Source organism: Pteropus vampyrus, unplaced genomic scaffold, assembly GCF_000151845.1.
Source record: "Pteropus vampyrus isolate Shadow unplaced genomic scaffold, Pvam_2.0 Scaffold19, whole genome shotgun sequence".
NCBI lineage: Eukaryota > Metazoa > Chordata > Mammalia > Chiroptera > Pteropodidae > Pteropus > Pteropus vampyrus.
The window spans coordinates 10,078,229-10,096,556 of NW_011888800.1; the positions used below are offsets into that span (position 1 = coordinate 10,078,229).

An 18,328-nucleotide genomic window follows, 5' to 3' on the forward strand; every position below is an offset into this window, starting at 1 on the left:
ACACTTTGAAGAGAGTAAATAAGAAATAAGGACTGTTTTGGAAAGCTAATGCATGTACTACTTTTAGCAATTTTGAATGAAGCATAATTAATATATTCTAGCTAATTTAAATAAATTTATCCTAAAAGGAAACCTGAGTATTGGAATAATTAGTGCTGCATATAGTCAATAATGTCCCACTTTGTGTATCACATAGAAAGAGAATAAATCTCCAATGGTTGGTGGCCTCTTCGGTATCTTTATACTGAGATTAACAAATGAATTTTGTGAAAACCCCAAAGTGGAAGAATCATTGTCTTTTGAATCATATCCAAGAAAAGAATTTTAAGATATAAAGTTCTTTGAACAAGGAAAATTTTCATCACTAATTTTACTAATAGTCCAAAAGTACTTACTGATATTTCAAATGATTATCGATCTTTCAAATATTCATTTATTCATGAATAATATCATGAGTAAGATTTATAATACTAAAAAAAAAAAGTAAGACACCTCATTCTTCACTCCTACCCCCCAATAAACGCAAAACATTGAAAGTGGCATTGATGGTAAAGAAGGCCTTGGTGTTGTTGGTGGTGGTCTTTATACTTCAAGACTTGTTTGTCTAACTGCAAGTCTGGAACTTCAGTTGTCAGCTTAGCCAGTGGAGATTTACCCATAAAAATCAACCTTATTGTATGATATTGATTTGAATATAAGAAGTAAGTTTATTATAAATCATATACTGGTCATGCTCTCTGATACTTATTTAAATCATTTAGTCTCTTATCTTTCCATGGAAGTCTACTTAAGAAATAAATTAACGTTGAAAGTTATTTAAGAAACCTAAAGCCTATTTAAGAAACTGTGGAGTAGAAATAAATCTTCCTCTACCTTTTTAGGTTCTGCCAGCTGTTCTAATAATTAAATCAACATGAGCCAGATTAACAAGAGGAAATGACCAAGTTTAATTATATATGTACATACGGGAATGCCACATACATTCAAAACCCCCACATACATGAGAGGCTCAGAGACCGAGACAAACATAACATTCTGAGCTAAGGATGAGGTAAGGCACCTTGGGGCTTTGGAGAGAAGGAAGATTCATTTGCAGGATGATAGGAAGAGCAGATGTTCAGTAATTAGAAGTTTTCCTTGCCCTATTGATAGATAGGTCATAAAAAGTTATATCTGCTGATAAGTCTTATTCTGTGCAAGTCCCCTAATATAAATTCTTTAAGGGAGAGACTAAAGTTTCTCATGAGTCATCTCAATTGCCTTCAGTTCAAAATAATTCACATGCCAAAGTGGCACATCTTGGGGAAGCTTGTTCTGAACCCCTTCAAAACGAAATCAAATTACTGACTATATGTAACCAAGGCACTAATAACAGAAATAATATTTCTTCTGGCACATAGTAAGTATTTAGTTAGGGGCTGCTATTATTTGTAATAGTGCTTTACAGTTTATTGATCCTTTTCCTATGTGCTATCAAGTGTTTGGTTCTCACAAGAACTATGCCAAGTAATGGGTCTGGTATTATCATCTCCCTGCCTCTTTTACTGATGGAAAAAAACAGTGGCTCAGAGAGATAAGTGACTTGACTAAAATCTCATAGCTGATATAGTTGACATCTGTTGCTTTGGTTAGAGCAATATCCTTCATCCTTTTGGTAACAGGACTCTAATTTTCCTCTAAGGAACTACCCTGTGCCTTTATATAATTCCTAGCAGGACTGTCAATCAAGGGACTCTGCCTCTCTGTTACATGTGACCCACTCTGGCACATAAGAACCCTCTATATCCCTTGGATGCAGGACTGATATACAGCTGGCATGTGATCCAAATAATTTGAATTTTTTAAAGAGACAGAAATAAATGAATTCTAGGAGTGAGTGGGCTTCAATAAGGAGCTGTCAGGACCACAAAAACTTGGAGCTATTTGAGAGAGAGTCCCCGAGCTTGAGCAAGCAAGCAAGCAAGCGAGAGAGCGAGAGAACGAGAGAGCACTGCTAGAGTGAAGCCAATACAGAAGATAGTGGAGAACCAAAGAGAGAGCGAGAGGAAGACACACTGATTTCATTTGAGGAATTGGATATTGCTATGCCTGAAGCTAGATCAACTCTTGTATTTTAAGTTCAGTGTGTTAGTAAATTCCTTGTTTTGATTAGGTGGGTTTGGCCTTATTAACTTGCAACCAAAAAATCCTAACTAATAAATGCTTTAGCTCTCATTGAAACATGTCTTTGACATCAAATACTTGGCTATTTCCACTGCTGCATACTTCAGAAAGGTATCCTACATATAAATGTCAAAACTGATCAGGTGTCTTTGTGGGAGATTTGAGAATCTGCCTTCTTTTCATGGAGACACACTATTCTAGGTTCCCTTCAAGTCTTCATTTTAAAAATTCCATCAAGAATTTTTAAAGCCACAAGACAAGCCACAGAATTGGAGAAAATGTTTGCAAAAGATATGTCTAATAAAAGGCTGTTGTCTAAAATATACAAAGAACTCCTAAAACTCAACAACAAGAAAACAAACCTGATTAAAAAATGGACAAAAGGTTTGAACGGGCATCTCACCAAAGAAGATATACAGATGGCAAATAAGCATATGAAAAAATGTGTTCTAACAATGCAATATACATATATATGTCTAACTGTTGAATTGTACACCTGAAACTTACTGGATTTTGTTAACCAATGTCACCATAATAGAAATAAATAAATAAAAATGTGTTCTATATCATATGTCATCAGGAAATCAAATTTAAGAATTTATGAGATATCACTACACTATTAGAATGGTCGAAATCCAGAACACTGACACCACCAAATACTGGTGAGGCTGTGGAGCAGCAGGAACTCTCATTCATTGTTGGTGGGAATGCAAAATGGTACAGCCACTTTGGAAGATAGTTTGGTAGTTTCTTAAAAGACTAAACCTACTCTTACCATGTGATCCAGCAATCTTGCTCCTTGGTATTTACCCAAAGGAGTTGAAAATTATTTCTGCAGAAAAATTTGCACATGGATGTTTACAGCAGCTTTATTCAGAATTGCCTATATTTGGAAGCAGCTAAGATGTCCTTCAATAGTGAAAGGATAAACTGTGGTACCTCCAGACAATAGAATATTACTCTATGACAAGAAGAAATGAGCCATGAAAAGACATGAAGGAATCTTAAATACATATTACTAAGTGAAAGAAACCAATCTGGAAAGGCTACATATCGTATGATTCCAAATATATGATATTCTGGAAAGGCAAAATTATGGAGTAAAAAGGTCAGTGATTGACAGGGAATGGAGGGGAGGTGAGGTTGTGAATAATTTTAAATTAAAGGTAATACTTAGGCCAAGCCTTGAAAGATGAATTAGACTTTGAAACGTCCAGGCTGAAGCATGATCAAGAGCACTGCAGACATTCCATTCTTGGACGGAACAAAGGATGTTTGAAGGGTAGTCTGTTACTTTCCTATTGCCATGGTAACAAATTACCACAAATTTAAAGTGATACAAATTTATTATAGTTCTGTAGGTCAGAAGTCCAATGTAGGTCTCATTGGGTTAAAATTAGGGTGTCAGCAGGGCTGAGTTCTATTCTAGAGTTTCTAGGGAAGAATCCATTTCCTTGTCTTTTCAGGCTTTTAGAGGTCATAATCCTGGCCAATGGCCCCCTTCCAACATTTTCAAAGCCAATGATGTTGCAACTCTTTAATCATCCTTTATAGTCCTATCTCCCTTCTGACTCTCTTCTGCCACCCTTTTCCAGTTTTGAAGGCCTTTTGATTATAATGGGCCCACTCAGTAATCCAGGATAATCGATTTTTTGGTCAGGTGACTAACAATCTTAATTACTCTTTTCAGTGAAACTTGGGGGATTAAGACTGGATATTTTTGGGTGGGGGCATTGTTCTACTTACCACAGGTAGTGAGGAGCTAATCTTGAGAGGAAAGGAGACCAAAAGAAGGGGTATAAATGCACTGATAAGGGCAGTGGGGGAGCAGGTACAAGTTTCTGAGGCTTTGACTAAAATTGTCATTTTTTTGAAGACAGCTTTGCTGAAGCATAGAAAATTGCTTGGAAAGGCAATTTTGGGGTGCAAATTAGGATGCCACTATTACAGTCCAGGTGAGAGGGTCTAAGGTAGAGCGGGCATAGCTGATGGTTTTATTTGGTCTGAGGCTGATTCTGCCCATTTCTAAGTGTTTTTCATCAAAATTCACGAGATCCCACAGGATCTCACCAAATGCATTTCCTAGTAACATGGCTGAATTTGTTCAGTAAATGCTGCAATCCAGGCCTTAAATTATTCACCTACAATCAACAAGAGACAAGAATCCTGGCCAGCCACCCCACCACCCCACCCAATTAGCGAGGTTGAAACTCACAGAAAGCTAAACCCTGAATTTTTTAATGCTCCAAATTGCAGCGAAAGCACACAGTCCTTGTTCTTAAGGTGTTTCCTTAAGACGGACTTAAAGTTGAAAAGTTGGGCAGGGCCTCAGGGAACAAAGCCTAACTGCTCGCCCACGTTCAACAAGCTCTTCCCATCTTCGAGAGCCACCCGGGGAAGCCCCTTCCTGTCACCGCCCTTTTCTGTCCCCACCCCCACAATCCGTCGCAGGGATGCGAGACCAGGATAGCTGACTCTACTACGACGTCAGCGAAGAGTCCCCGGAGCGTCCGGGATTAGGAGTGGTGGAAGCCAAACGGGGACCCCCGCGGGTGCAGACGCGCGGTCACGTGCCCGGAGCCCGCAGTCTTCCGCTTCCGTCACTTCCGAGTGCGACCGTTGCTTGTCCGGCTGAGCGCTGGACACTTTTGGTCCCTCCTTACTGCATCTGACCGCCTACACAGCTGTCCTTTTCCTGTTCTCAGCGGGAAGGACATGAGTGTCCCTGAGCCGCCGCCCCCGGACGGGGTCCCGGCAGGGCCACCGGACCGCCTAGTGGCCAGGGAGCCAACGCCGGGTATGTGTTATGGGGCGGGGCAGCGAGGACGGAGTGGGTGGGTCTCCCAGGGCCGCCCGCGGGAGTCGCTGCTTTGGGCAGCAGCAGCTCACCAGAGGCTTTGGCTCCAGCGCGGAAGTGACTAACTGCGGGTCCTCCAGTCCAGCTGCATGGGCGGGAAATGAGGTCTGGAGGGGGAAGCGGTGTTCGGGTGCAGTTGGAAGTGGTTGATGAAGTCATTCTGCGTTTACGTGATTGCAACATGTTGGCTATTTGTTATACATTAGTGGTTGAGGATAAATCTGAAGGATGATCGTTTTGTAATTCAGAGAGAGACTTGATGTATCCAGTATTATTAACCACTCACTCATGCATGTTCTGCTTTGCTTGTTGGCATTACTGCATCCCTATTCCTCCAGCAGTCTTTCTCTACCCGCCTTCCAAGAGAGATGTACGCCCTAATGAAGGCATCCATTGAATATACTGACTTTCTGTGCATCTGGAATGGTACTATTTCTGTACCGTCTTTGGGAGAATTGAGGAAATAGTCACTCACGAGCAGTTTCGTGTTCTGTGTTTCAGATGAGGAACTCTAGATGAGAAAGGCTGCAAAGCTTTGGAGGTGCATTTTCTTTTCCTCCTGTCCCAGAAATATAGGGATTACATACAGCTAGTGCTCTCAGCCCTCTCTTGGTCATGCTCTTCCTCAGTGATCTCCTTTTCACACTTTGATAAGTTGCCTCTATAAATATGACTTCCTTGTGTATGTGTGCAACTTGAGTCCCTCTCCACTTCCTCCTCCATCTGCTTGCTGGATACATTGACGTTGTTTTGCACTAACTGCACTTACAGCATGTACATAAATAAAAGATGTCGGATCCTATTACTGGTGCCAGATTATGATTAAAGAGAGATGTTTTAGAGTTTAATATTAGTTTTAAAATGATTTTAGAGTACAATTTTAGTAATATGCCCATCTCATTTTTTTTCTCATTCTAAATCAGTGATTCTAAAATCTTACAAACCAGTCATCGAACCCTATTTAGAAATTGTTTTGTACTTTTTAGGTAGTAGTTGATAGGTATTTTTTAGACATTTCTAATGACTGGCACACTGCTTTTATTCAAAGGAAAAGTTTGAGGCATAGTTCCTGGCATCACATCTAAATTTACACACATGACAATTATTGTACATGATTTTCTATGGTAAATTAAGGTTCTGAATCTCAAGAGAGAAGAAATTCTTAGAATATCTCCTAATAAATGACAAAACAACCCCCTTTTATATGTAAATAATATATCAAGCTATGTGTAAAATAAATATTGACCCACATTTTTACTTCCTTAGAAATGAAAAAAAAACTTTTAGGCATTGTGTTTAAATTCTTTCATGCTTTTGAAAAGAAGAATTTCTTTCATTCAGTGATTGTTTTCCACTTTTCTGCCTCAGACTCCTTTAATAATCTATTGAAAACTATAAATCTTCTGCCATGAAAAATACATAAACAGAATTTTGCATACATTATTGTTCTTTTAACCTTATACAAGTAGCATTAAAACACACTTTGAACGCTTATAATCCATTTTTTAGAGTGTGCTCAGAAGGTAAAAGTTAAAAAGAGAAAAGAATACCTGTACTACCCCGTTATATGTGCCCTGAACCCCACTGCCAGCCTCCTTCCCTGCCTCTCTACTACTCTCTTATCCCTGTGTCAGTTTAAAAGCTTCCTAAATTTGATTTTTGCTTGGGGACAGGTTTAAGTGACACTTCTCCAGATGAAGGGTTAATAGAGGACTTGACTGTTGAAGACAAAGCTGTGGAGCAACTGGCAGAAGGATTGCTGTCTCACTACCTTCCAGATCTGCAGAGATCAAAACAAGCCCTCCAGGAACTCACGTGAGCTAACAAAAACCACAGATGCACTCACTTCCCTTCTGACGTAGTCATCATTTACTGTATAAGTATATACTGTATAATATTTTGTAACATTTCATACAGTTGAATATTTCTATATAGTCAGTGACAGAAAATGGGAGCAGAAGAGTTCACAGTAATCTGAACAGAAAAAGTGAAATGAATATTCCCAGAGTGTTCGGCTTCTAAGAAGTAGCCCTAAATTTTATTTGGACTCTTTGGTTAGTTTTGGACTTTTACCATTATTTTATGAAAGTCTTGCCTATTGAGAATGTTGTAGGATGGGTATACACCTATTTCTGAGTAGAGTTGCAAAATTGCCGTAGAGTTGCAAAATTGCCATGGAGTCACACTTGTATTCAATCATTGATTCACATGAATTGCCAGAAATTCTTAGGTATCTTGTTTTTGAAATGGTCTATTTCATTTTTAGTAGATAACTCTACTAGCTAAGCAAAAGATTAGAGGATATGTTAGGAGAGGAACAGGATAAGGAAGAATGAGACCCATAGAGTGGGATCCGTATGTAGACATACACTTGACTTTGTCACCTCTCACCTAGAAACAACAGACTGAGCTTCTCCTTCCTTCTGGGTTAGGACCTTTCTGAATTTCTCAAACTGGCCTATCATTTCTTTTTGTGATAGTCAGCTTTAAACTGGCTATGAACTGCTGCGACTCTAAGGTATACCCTTTGAAAACTATCCCAAAAGACTTTGTTAGGGCAAAATAATCAACAGGAATAATAACAACTATTTCCACTTAATAAATATTAGAAGTAATGTTATAATCTTTGGATTTGAAGGTGATAAATTAGTATAAAAGTAGTACTGTGACTACTAAATGTGGTACACTAGCGTAGTTAGAGAGTTGGCAACATTCTTGATTTTCGGCTAGTTCTAAGTGAGATGTTTCATCGCCTAGTGTGTGGTATGCCTTGTATTTTAACACCAGTCACTCCTTATGGCAAAGAAAGTCATAAAACTTTTGTGGGGCCATTTGGATGATGTACAATAGGCTGAAGGAAGGTAAGAAATTCTGCAAGTAAAATGTATTTGGCTACACTTTACTTATAGGAAGTCAAGGTTTAATTGCAGAGTTTAGTTGATGAGGCCATTGGCTAAAATTTAAGTGTTTTGAATAACCCCACTTATCTTCCTAGGCACCCAGATAATGATGATGCTGACAGTAAAATCAGCTACTATTTATTACTATATGTACTACATACCCACCACTTTATATACTGTATCTCAGTTAATCCTAAGATTAACTTTACGAAGTTTCTGATATTATCCTTGTTTACATTTGAGGAAACAGGTTCAGAGAAGTAACTTGAAAAGATTACACAAGTAGTAGTAGAATTAGTGGTAGCAATCAAATAAGATGAATAATCAGTTATTACACTTCTTTAGTGTTAAGGAAAGATAAGTAAATTTCAGAGAAAGAAAAAAAATTTTTTTTATTAACTGCCTCTTTCATGTCTCCATAAATTTCCCTATTGATAAAAATGCAGGAGAAAGAGAACTGGACTGAGAGGCACCTGGGTCCTGGTCTTGGCTCTGTCATCAAACAGTTTAATTTTTATTAAGCCACTTTGCCATTAAAGAAATAGGCCTACAGAGGTGGAGGAGAAGGTAGTAGTAGACAGAAATTAAGTTTACTTTGTAGCTAGCAATGGGTAAGGAAGACCAAGAACAAAATTTAGCTTTATATAAAAGAAGGGTTGTGAACATTTTTTTATATGTATTTATCATTTTAAGAACATTTAAAAGAAAGATAAAGAGAGTCTAGGATTCAAGTCCCTAAAAGTAGCTGGGGAGGTGCAGTTGAGAGTAATCTCAGTGGAGCTCCCTTTGAGATAAATAATATAGGCTTAGAAATAGCTTTTTTCTCAGAGGATCATTCCTTAGGTACTACGTAAGGGCTTTACAATCACCACTAGCATACTTACCAAAGATTATACAAAACTTCAGGGGAAAGGAAGTTCGGTCATTTTTGCTCCATTATATTGTAGCTAAATATTCTCCAAAATCTTTTTCTAGAGCATCTAGACTTATGGATCATGAAAGCACTATACTTACAATTAAAATTTTATTAAAAAGGATACAGATCAAAACCAGCCAAATGAACAGACACAATAGGGCAAGGCATGAGAGCACCCCAAACAGAGCTTTGAGCTTCTGTGCCCTCTTCTAATGAAATTAAGGTGCATCACCCTCCCAGCACATTGATGTGTTCACCAACCAAGAAGCTCTCCTCAGCTTTGGTGTCCAGAGATTTTATTGGGGTTTCATTATGTAGGCATAATTGATTGACTCATTGGCCACGTAAATGAACTCAGTCTCTTGCCTGCCCTCCCTTCTCTGGAGGATAGGCTGTTATCACATGGCTCAAAGCCCCAATCCTCTGACCACATGGTTGATCGTTCTGGCATGACCAGCTCCCTTTCTGAGGCCCTAGATGTTTATACCTCATTAGTATAAACTTAGATGTGATCCAAGGGGCTCATAATTAACAAAGATACTTGTATCATTTGGGAAAGTCTGAAAGTCTGAAAATTGACATGCCAAGAACCTGGGACAAAGATCAGACAAATTCATGATTATACGACAGATATCTATTCAGATCTTTTGCCCTTTTTTAAATGGGGTTGTTTATTTTCTTATCGTTGCATTTTAAGAATTCTCTGTATATTTTGGATACAAGTCCTTTATGTGTTTTGCAGATATTTTCTCCAAGTGTGTGGCTTGTCTTTTCATTCTCTTAACAATGTCTTTTGCAGTTTTGCAGAGTAGAAGTTTTTAATTAATTAAAAATCTGACTTGATCACTCTTTTCTCTAATGGAGCATGCTTTTGGTATTGCATGTAAAAATTCATCACCAAACCAAGGTTACCTAGATTTTATCTTGTGTTTTTCTCTAGAAGTTTTAGAGTTTTACATTTCACTTTTAGATCTATGATCCGTCTGGAGTTCATTCTTATGAAAGGTGTAAGGTCTGTGTTTAGGTTAATTTCTTTGTACACGAATGTCCAGTTGTTCCCTCACCATTTGTTGAAAGGACTGTCCTTTCTCCACTGCATTGCCTTTGCTGTTTTATCAAAGAGTAGTTGATTATATTTGTGTGAGTCTATTTCTATACTGTTCTATACTGTTCCATTGATCAATGTGTGTCTTCTTTCACCAACACCATGCCGTCTTGATTTCTATAGTTTTATAATAAATCTTGAAATTGGGTAGCGTAAGTCTTCCAACTTTGTTCTTCGGTATGTGTTGGCTATTCTAGGTCTTTGCCTTTCCATGTGAATTTTAGAATCCATTTGTTGATATCTACAAAATAACTTGTTAGGATTTAAATTGGGATTACATGGAATCTATAGGTCAGGTTGGGAAGAATTAATACCTTAACAATATTGAGTCTTTTATTCTATGTACTTGAAGTAGCTCTTCATTATTTAGATCTTTTTTTATTTCTTTCATGAGAGTTTTATAGTTTTTGCATATAGATCATGTACATATTTTGTTAGATTTATACCAGCGTATTTCATTTGAGGGGGATTATTGTTTACTGCTGGTGTACAGGAAAGCAACTGACTTGTTTATTAACTTTCTATCCTGAAACTTTGCTGTATTCACATACCAGTTTCAGGAGGGTTTTTTTGTTGATTCTTTGGGATTTTACACGTAGGCAGTCATGTCATTTGTGAACAAAGACAGTTTAATTTCTTCCTTTCCTTGTTTCTGATCTTCTAATTTTTCACAAGTGTGATGTTAGATGTAGGCTTTTTTTTTATTCACTCTTTTTCAAGTTGAGGAAGTTACTCTCTCTTCCTAATTTGTTGAGAGTGTTTTAATTATGAACAAGTGTTGGACTTTGTCAAATACTTTTCTGTCAACTGATAGGACCATATGGTTTTTCTTCTTTAGATAGTTGATGTGGTGGATTACATTTTCTAATGTTGAACCAGTTTAGCATACTTGGAATAAATCCCACTTGGTTGTGCTATATAATTTTTATACATTGTTGGATTTGGTTTGTTAATGTTTTGTTGATGATTTCTACATCTATGTTTATGAAAGGTAATGGTCTATAGTTTTCCTTTCTTGTAATGTCGTTATCTGATTTTGCCTTTAGAGTAATGTTGGCCTCAGAATGAATTAGGAAGTGCTTCCTCTACTTCTTTTTTTCTGAGAGAGATTGTGGAGAATTAGTATGATTTCTTCTTTAAATGTTTGGTGGAATTCACCAGTGACACCAACTGGTCCTGGTACTTTGATTTCGGGGAAGTTATTACTTAGCGATTCAATTTCTTTAGTAAATATAGGCCTACTTAGCTTATCTGTTTCTCCTTGTGTGAGTTTTGGTAGTTTGTGTCTTTCAAGAAATTAGTCATTTACATCATTAGGTTATCAAATTTGTGGACATAGAGTTGTTGAAATTATTCCTTTATTATCCTTTAATGTCCATGGGATCAGTAGCAATGACTTCTCTTCCATAAATTATGTTAGTAATTTATGTCTTCTCTCGTTTTCTTTGTTTGTCTAGGTAGAGGTTTATCAATTTTATTGATCTTTTGAAGAACCAATTTTTGGTTTCGTTAATTTTTCTCTTATCTTTTTCCAGTTGTAATAGCCTGTTTTTCTGTCTCACTTATCTTAGATCATTGATATGCTGTGGTCTCCTTTCATCCATTCTGTATCTTACCTTCTGTAGTCTAGTCAGAGCTGAAAGGACAAACTTGTGACCTCTGGGGTGTGTCCTATTAGTGCTAGGTGGTGGAGGTGTAACTGCCCTTTAGTTTCTTCATTGCTATTTCTTTTTTCATCACTGTTCTCTGTTTAGTGTAGTTTCACAAACAAATCATGTCATAATTTTCTTTGTTGTTATTTTAAAAATATTTCATTGGGTGACCCCCTCAGTGTCACTTATTCCTGTGAACCTAGCATTGGTTGATCTGGAGAGAAATACTAGATTAGCTTCTCTTCTTCGAAAACAGAAGATTTTGAATCAATTTTAATGAGGAATCTTAGAAGTTACCTGGTCTGACCTTCTCGCTTTGTAAATGAAGAAATTCTGGCCCAGAGATATAAAAATTTCCAAGATCACCCAATTGGTTATTGGCAGGTGAATTTTGTGATTCCTAGTCCTGTTTTTTCATCTTAATTATTCCTTTATACTTATTATCCCTTGATATTGCATTTCCCCCAACTCTAACAAGTCATTGTTCCTCATTTCCTTTGTGTAATGTTGTAATTTTAATACATATAAAACATCAAGTTTCTTGGATAAGACAGTGTAAAAAACTCTTATGGGATAATATAGAGAATTGCCTGAAATAACAAGTAATAAAATAATTTTAAATACTTTGATGGTTTTAGTTATTAGAACCTAAAATTGAGGCAAGAATAAAAGACACATTTGGTTATTAGAATGTGGGTTTGGAGTATTATTTTGAAAAAGATTTTACTAGACCAAATAAGCTTTGAAGAGTTAACAAATTTCTAGCTTAATTTCTACCTTTAACATTAACAAAGATGAATGTGATTCCTTTTAATGAACCAGCACTTACAGTATATAAAGTTTATTGTGGCCGTATGCTTTTGTTTCAGGCAGAACCAAGTTGTATTATTAGACACACTGGAACAAGAGATTTCAAAATTTAAAGAATGTCATTCTATGTTGGATATTAATGCTTTGGTAAGTATGATTTAGTTGACATAGCTTGATGACATCTTGTTTTGGAAATAGGTAGGTTTATCCTCCCAACTTTGGACTTATGTATGTCTGGGATCTTTTCCTCTAATTTTTAAAGTTTAGACTTTGTCTTTAAACAGGCAACCTTGATTTACTTTACTGAAATTTTCATTGTCTTGAATTGTTATATTTCAGGTGTTGAACTTGTGATAAGAAATAGAACTTACTTATGAAAGTCTGGGATAGATCTCATAATTATTGACTTTTTATAAAAGAGAACTAAAAGTAAGGAACTTTTTGGGGTACTGTTTTTCCCCTTAAGGAAACTGTATCTCCTTTTATCAATTACATGACTTTTTAAATTTGCATTTTATTTAATTGTATGGCATTTTCATAATGCCGTAATAAATTAACGATGAAATGGACCCATTGAAGGTCCTTTACGGCCTCTTTATATCTTTCAATATAAATGACAATCGTTGAATTTTATCAGAAGCTCTGTAGCTTTTTGATGAAAGGAACCGATACTCTTTATTTTAAGAAACAGGAATTAACAAAAAAGGAAGCTAGGGCTACCTTTCTCTTCATCTTGAATGTTACAGATAGCTTGGTTCGCATGATCTTGTGGAATGTTTTCCTTTTATAACAATCAAAAAGAATGTCCATCTTCTCTAGCATTAGGCAGAGGCCTGTGGTAGTAAATGCAAAATCTTCTACTCAGTAGTTCCTCACTTCTTGTGAAAGAGATGGGCAGGGCTACGCTGACCTACTTTTGTCTTTCCTGAGTTCTTGTAGCAAGAGAAAGAATATTTGATGAATGAATGATAAATAAATGAACCAAGCAGATGTAATACTATTGCTTCAGTCTGAAGGAGCAGAAATGAAGTCTCTTCCTCTTTTTCCTTCTCTCAGCCCAAGAGTGGTTTTGATTGTTATTTAGGAACTGAAAATTGGAAGGTTTGGAGAGAAAGAGGGTCTGTAAGCTCTAGAGCTTATCAGACTATGACTTTACATATATAGCTGCCTGAAGGTCGCTCATCTCTCTACTGATATTTCTCTCATTTTTGTTACCTGGTCGTCTTTTTCTGTTATCTGGCTTGCGAATGCGGTGTTTTTTTCCTTCTCTGCCATCTCTGGCTGAGATGGAAAGTCTGTACTTATCACTCCTTGGGAAGAAAAGTGTCCTTACAGAGATCGTTCTGCTTGATCTGGCTTCAGAAGCCCACAGCCCTCTCAGGCTTTGTAGATACAGCTTGGCTTTTCTTGATGGGCAGACACTTAAACTGTCCTGTGTATTCTTGGCTCCATCTCTCCTTTGTAAAGACAGTAGAGAGTGTTTTACTTTTCTCAGATGAAACTGGTAGTATTTTAGAAAGTCTTACTGAAATTTTAGGATTGTATTACATTTAAAACAAAATGTAATCTCTATACAATATAAATGTCTATTTTATGTTTAGCAACTTTTTATCAATCTGAACTGAATCAATTGTTTTTCAATCCTACTAATGGTTTAAGTAAAATTTAAATTTTGGAATTAAAATGTGGATATAATTAAGGTTTTTAAAAATTCGCCCATTTTAGGAAGAATGAACTGTAATTTAAACATTGATTTACTTATCCATTTTGATATTTCAGTCAATTTTAACTGGATTTTGCATTTATTTTTCCATGTTAAGTTCACTGAAGCTAAACACTATCATGCCAAGTTGGTGAATATAAGAAAAGACATGCTGATGCTTCATGAAAAGACATCAAAGTTAAAAGTGAGTTGAGAATTCTTTCACATTCTTTGTAAAAGTAGAGATTCGAATGTCCATTTTTCTTTAGTATTCATTTTCTGGCTTCTTATATTTCCATATAAAATAACATACTTAGTTCATAGTACATTGTTTTCTTTTAAAGCATACTTTTTTGAGCCTTCTCTGTGCTTTCTACTAATAGCTAGGCTAGTCAGCTCATATTCTCTGACTATTTCACTGCAATTTTCATTTAATAAGAATTTGGAGTAACAAATATTTTTGTATCAAAGGGACCTTAAATTACCCAGAATGAATTTAAAAGTTACATATGAAATTTATTAATAAGTATTGATTACCTCAACTCAAAGCACTATTACTTTTAAATTAGGTCATAATTTATAAGCCTTGATTGTTTTCTTGGTTTTTGAATTTTTTGACATAGAAAAGAGCACTTAAACTGCAGCAGAAGAGACAAAAAGAAGAGTTGGAAAGGGAGCAGCAACGAGAGAAGGAATTTGAAAGAGAAAAGCAGTTAACTGCCAAGCCAGCTAAAAGGACATGAAAAGTTGAATGTGTTTGTGTGTTCTTCCCTTCCCCTGTCCCATAGTCTTTGGATCTAAGATGACCTAAGTGTGGGCTGAAGTTAAGGTAGTGCCTTATATGTATACATTGTGTCTTGTTTTGAAATCCTTTCCCCAGTAATGCTGTCTCTATATCTTCATTTTAGCCATTCAAGAAGATTTTTTTTCCCCTAAGTAAAAGACCTACTGTCACTTGGTTTGGTTATTTATATGTAACTTTTCAACTTGTTTTTCTTAATTTGAAAATTTATTATTTTGGCCTTGAATCATTTATAAACTGGTAAATGGTTTGATTATTTTAATAGTCCAGACTCTAAATGGTTAAAAGTTAGTATGGAGTTTTTAGATTTTTAATAAGCGTGGATTTAAAAGTTTTGGTTTTTTATTTTATGAAATGACTTGCCTTTCTGGCAGTACAGTGCTGGTTTTTGGCAGTTGCCTTTTCATTGCTTGGTTAAGAAGAAATGCCAACTGTTGAATTATGCCATGGAAAAAAGGTGGAATAATCTTCTGTGAAGAATATAGAAAAGCGTGTACACAAGAAATAATAGCATTAACACAAAGGCGAGGGTGAAGAAGATGCCAGATAGATTCCACTAACCATACACGCTTTCTTCATCCTAGTGTTGTTGTTGCTATTTAGTTCTTATGTAGCTTCTGGCTTCATAAGTACATTATATTTATTCTTCAAGTTTGGCAGAGGTGGTGGTAGAGCTTCCACACACTCAAATGTGCTTAAATATTTATAATACTTAGTAAGAGTTATCACACACTGAGATACAGTTGTCAAGTTGATAAGATAGTGAGCTCAGCTTTCCAAATGGAAGGTCTAACTGCTATTTCTCTCTGATTTGCTGTGTGGCATTACCTGTGGTTATTTTTTTTCTGTGCTTTTAAAAAGTCCTTAAAGTAAATGATACATACCAGCTACCTATTTTATAGATAATGACAGATTGTGGAATATTAGTAAATAGCTTCTTCACAAAAGAAGCAGCATGATACCTTTAGTGTTTTCTAGATTCTTTCTCCCTAATAAGTAGAAACTTATGTGAGGGAAATATGAAGTTTTGTTGTTTATAATTGAGAGTGTATTATTCACTGTTTTAGTATTATTTAATATCCAACTTATCTCCAATCTCTATTACATAGAAATTGTACAGAACCTATAAAGATATGTAATTAGAAGGTGTATCTTTTATAATCTGCATTACATTTTGGGTAAGCTGGCCTTACTACCTCTGATCACTTATTGGGCTAATTAATGATGGAGAGGGCATTAGATTTAAGTTGAATGATAAGAACTAGTCTGTTTAAAGGTTTAAATTGTTTGTTTGAAAGCCTTTCCTTTCTTTAATGAATGAATTATGATCTCACAATTTACTTGACTTTGACCATATATTTAAGAATATGTATTTTATTTTGGAAGGCTACATATTACTCTTAAATACTAGCTAACACTGCCTAGGGCAGGATTCATTAAGGCTTGCAGGGCAATGTCACCTAAATTACTGAATGTACTCATAACCTGACAAAGGCTGTGCATTGTTTCTCAGAGTGATTTGTGGATTAATCGCAATGGTTGTTTAAATGCTAGTTCCTGGACACCACTCTATCTACTAAAGCAAATCTGTTTGGCTTTTTTTTTTTTTTTTTTTTTAAATTTTTCCGCAACTGATTCTGATGCACCTTAGAAGCTGAGAACCGCTGTCTAGTGGTGTAGGTTAGAGGTTCCCAAAGAGGCTGCATATCATTATCGCATGGGAACTTAAAACAAAAGCAGACATTCAGGAAGATTCTTATTTAGTACTTCTGAGGTGGGTCCCATGCAAATTTTAAAGTGCTCCCCAGGTCATTCTGATGCAAGGAACTACTAACACTGGTTCAGACTATCTAGTGATTTATATTTATAAGTAATGAATAGTTTAAAAGCTACTCAGAACTTTTGGGATTAATTTTATAAAATAAATTCTGAACTGCTGCTTTTTATATAAAGTCAGATTTAAGACTAAAATAGATAAGAGGCAGGAAAGATATAGAAAATTCCTGTTAATTGAGCTTTTGTGACTTGTATTAAAATAAATCATGTTTATTGAATGAATGGCAAGGCACATATACTTTTAGAATTATATTTAAATTTTGAAGATTTTTTTTCTAAATGTCAAGACTATATATATTAGCATTCACTATTTTTAGGTCAATTGTAAATCAGAAATGGTTACCTTGGTAATTGAAATCTAAAACTTTAGTTGTATTTTAGTAGCACAGAAACATACCTTACTGACTAAACCTGAACATAACCCTTATAATTAGTCTTACTGTATTTTTGCACAAAATAATGAATTTGTACTTGGGTCGAAAAATATTGCCTTTGATATTTTAGGTGAAAAAAATTGCATTTGTTTTGACACTATATCACATATGTAATGAACTAAAATGATGGGAGTTAATTTTGTATTTACTTGGTAGGAAATATGTAGATATGCTGCTGTGGAATATAACATGGATTGTGTCCTCAGTGAGTGTTTGGGTGGATACAGTTTGTAAACATGCCAGCTATACATCCTTATACATTTGTCTGATTTTGAGCTTGTAAAATGAGGACTACTTTTTACACGTTTAATTAAAAAAATGCCTCCAAGTTATCGAAGTCATCGATCAAGCACTATTGTGTACATAGCTGTGTATACTTCCCTTTATGGACATTATTTCAAACATTCCACTTCTTTGCTTTCCTCTCCTGTCACCTTCCTCTCAATGTAGATTGTGTCACAAAATGACTGGTTCTCTGTAGATTGTGTCACAAAATGACTGGTCCACTCATGAAATCTTTTTTCAGAAAAGTGAAAGAAAATATTGTGAAAAGATTCTAGTTGAAATAACCCAAATTCATGAAGTCGTTCACTATTTGAGAATACAGATAACAGCCACTACTTTTAGTGGTTTGGTAGAAAGTGCTTCATGAGGATTTCTGCATGTTTAACCTATAAATAACAGAATGTTTGAGGTGAGGTTCTTTATATTTTTTAACCTCAGAGTCTTTGTACCCCCTGGGAGAGGGACTTCTCTAGATGACCTTTGGAGGAGACATGAACTCTCATAAATTTGTCACAGAATTTTGTATGTATTCGTTTCTCAGGATTAGTCTATAGATTTTATTAGATTCATCATATATATAATTTCTTCTAAAGCAGTGATTCTTAATGATTAAACCTCTAAATTCACTGTGCACATATTAAAGTTACTTAGTTTCTAGGTTTTCCTTTTGGATGAAGATAATTCCTATATTGTATATTTGTTCAAATATTTTTGTACAGATTAATCAGATATTTAAGATCTGTTGGGTAGCTTATTCATACTGTTTTAGTTCTTTTGCTTGTATTAAGCCAGATGCCTGTGTAGTGCTCAGGTTAGCATTTGGGTGAGACTAGGTTTATTACAGAGCCATTAAGAGTGAAAGAAGT

General features: G+C 35.7%; 1 protein-coding gene across 1 annotated transcript; it reads left to right on the forward strand.

The window, feature by feature from the left end:
* Window positions 1–4,765: 4,765 nt before the first annotated feature.
* BLOC1S6 (biogenesis of lysosomal organelles complex 1 subunit 6) lies at window positions 4,766–17,514 on the forward strand. The gene is made up of 5 exons (XM_011355061.2): window positions 4,766–4,960; window positions 6,694–6,835; window positions 12,463–12,550; window positions 14,224–14,310; window positions 14,729–17,514. The coding sequence occupies exons 1-5, from the start codon at window positions 4,879–4,881 to the stop codon at window positions 14,846–14,848; spliced, it is 519 nt and encodes a 172-aa protein (XP_011353363.1). The 5' UTR covers window positions 4,766–4,878; the 3' UTR covers window positions 14,849–17,514.
* The last annotated feature ends 814 nt before the right edge of the window (window positions 17,515–18,328 follow it).

Excerpts from the sequence above, each read along its gene's own strand:
- BLOC1S6 (XM_011355061.2), top strand. The coding sequence starts at position 4,879 with ATGAGTGTCCCTGAGCCGCCGCCCCCGGACGGGGTCCCGGCAGGGCCA. Across the intron at positions 6,836-12,462 it reads CAAGCCCTCCAGGAACTCAC|GCAGAACCAAGTTGTATTAT; the intron begins GTGAGCTAACAA and ends CTTTTGTTTCAG. Across the intron at positions 12,551-14,223 it reads TGTTGGATATTAATGCTTTG|TTCACTGAAGCTAAACACTA; the intron begins GTAAGTATGATT and ends TTCCATGTTAAG.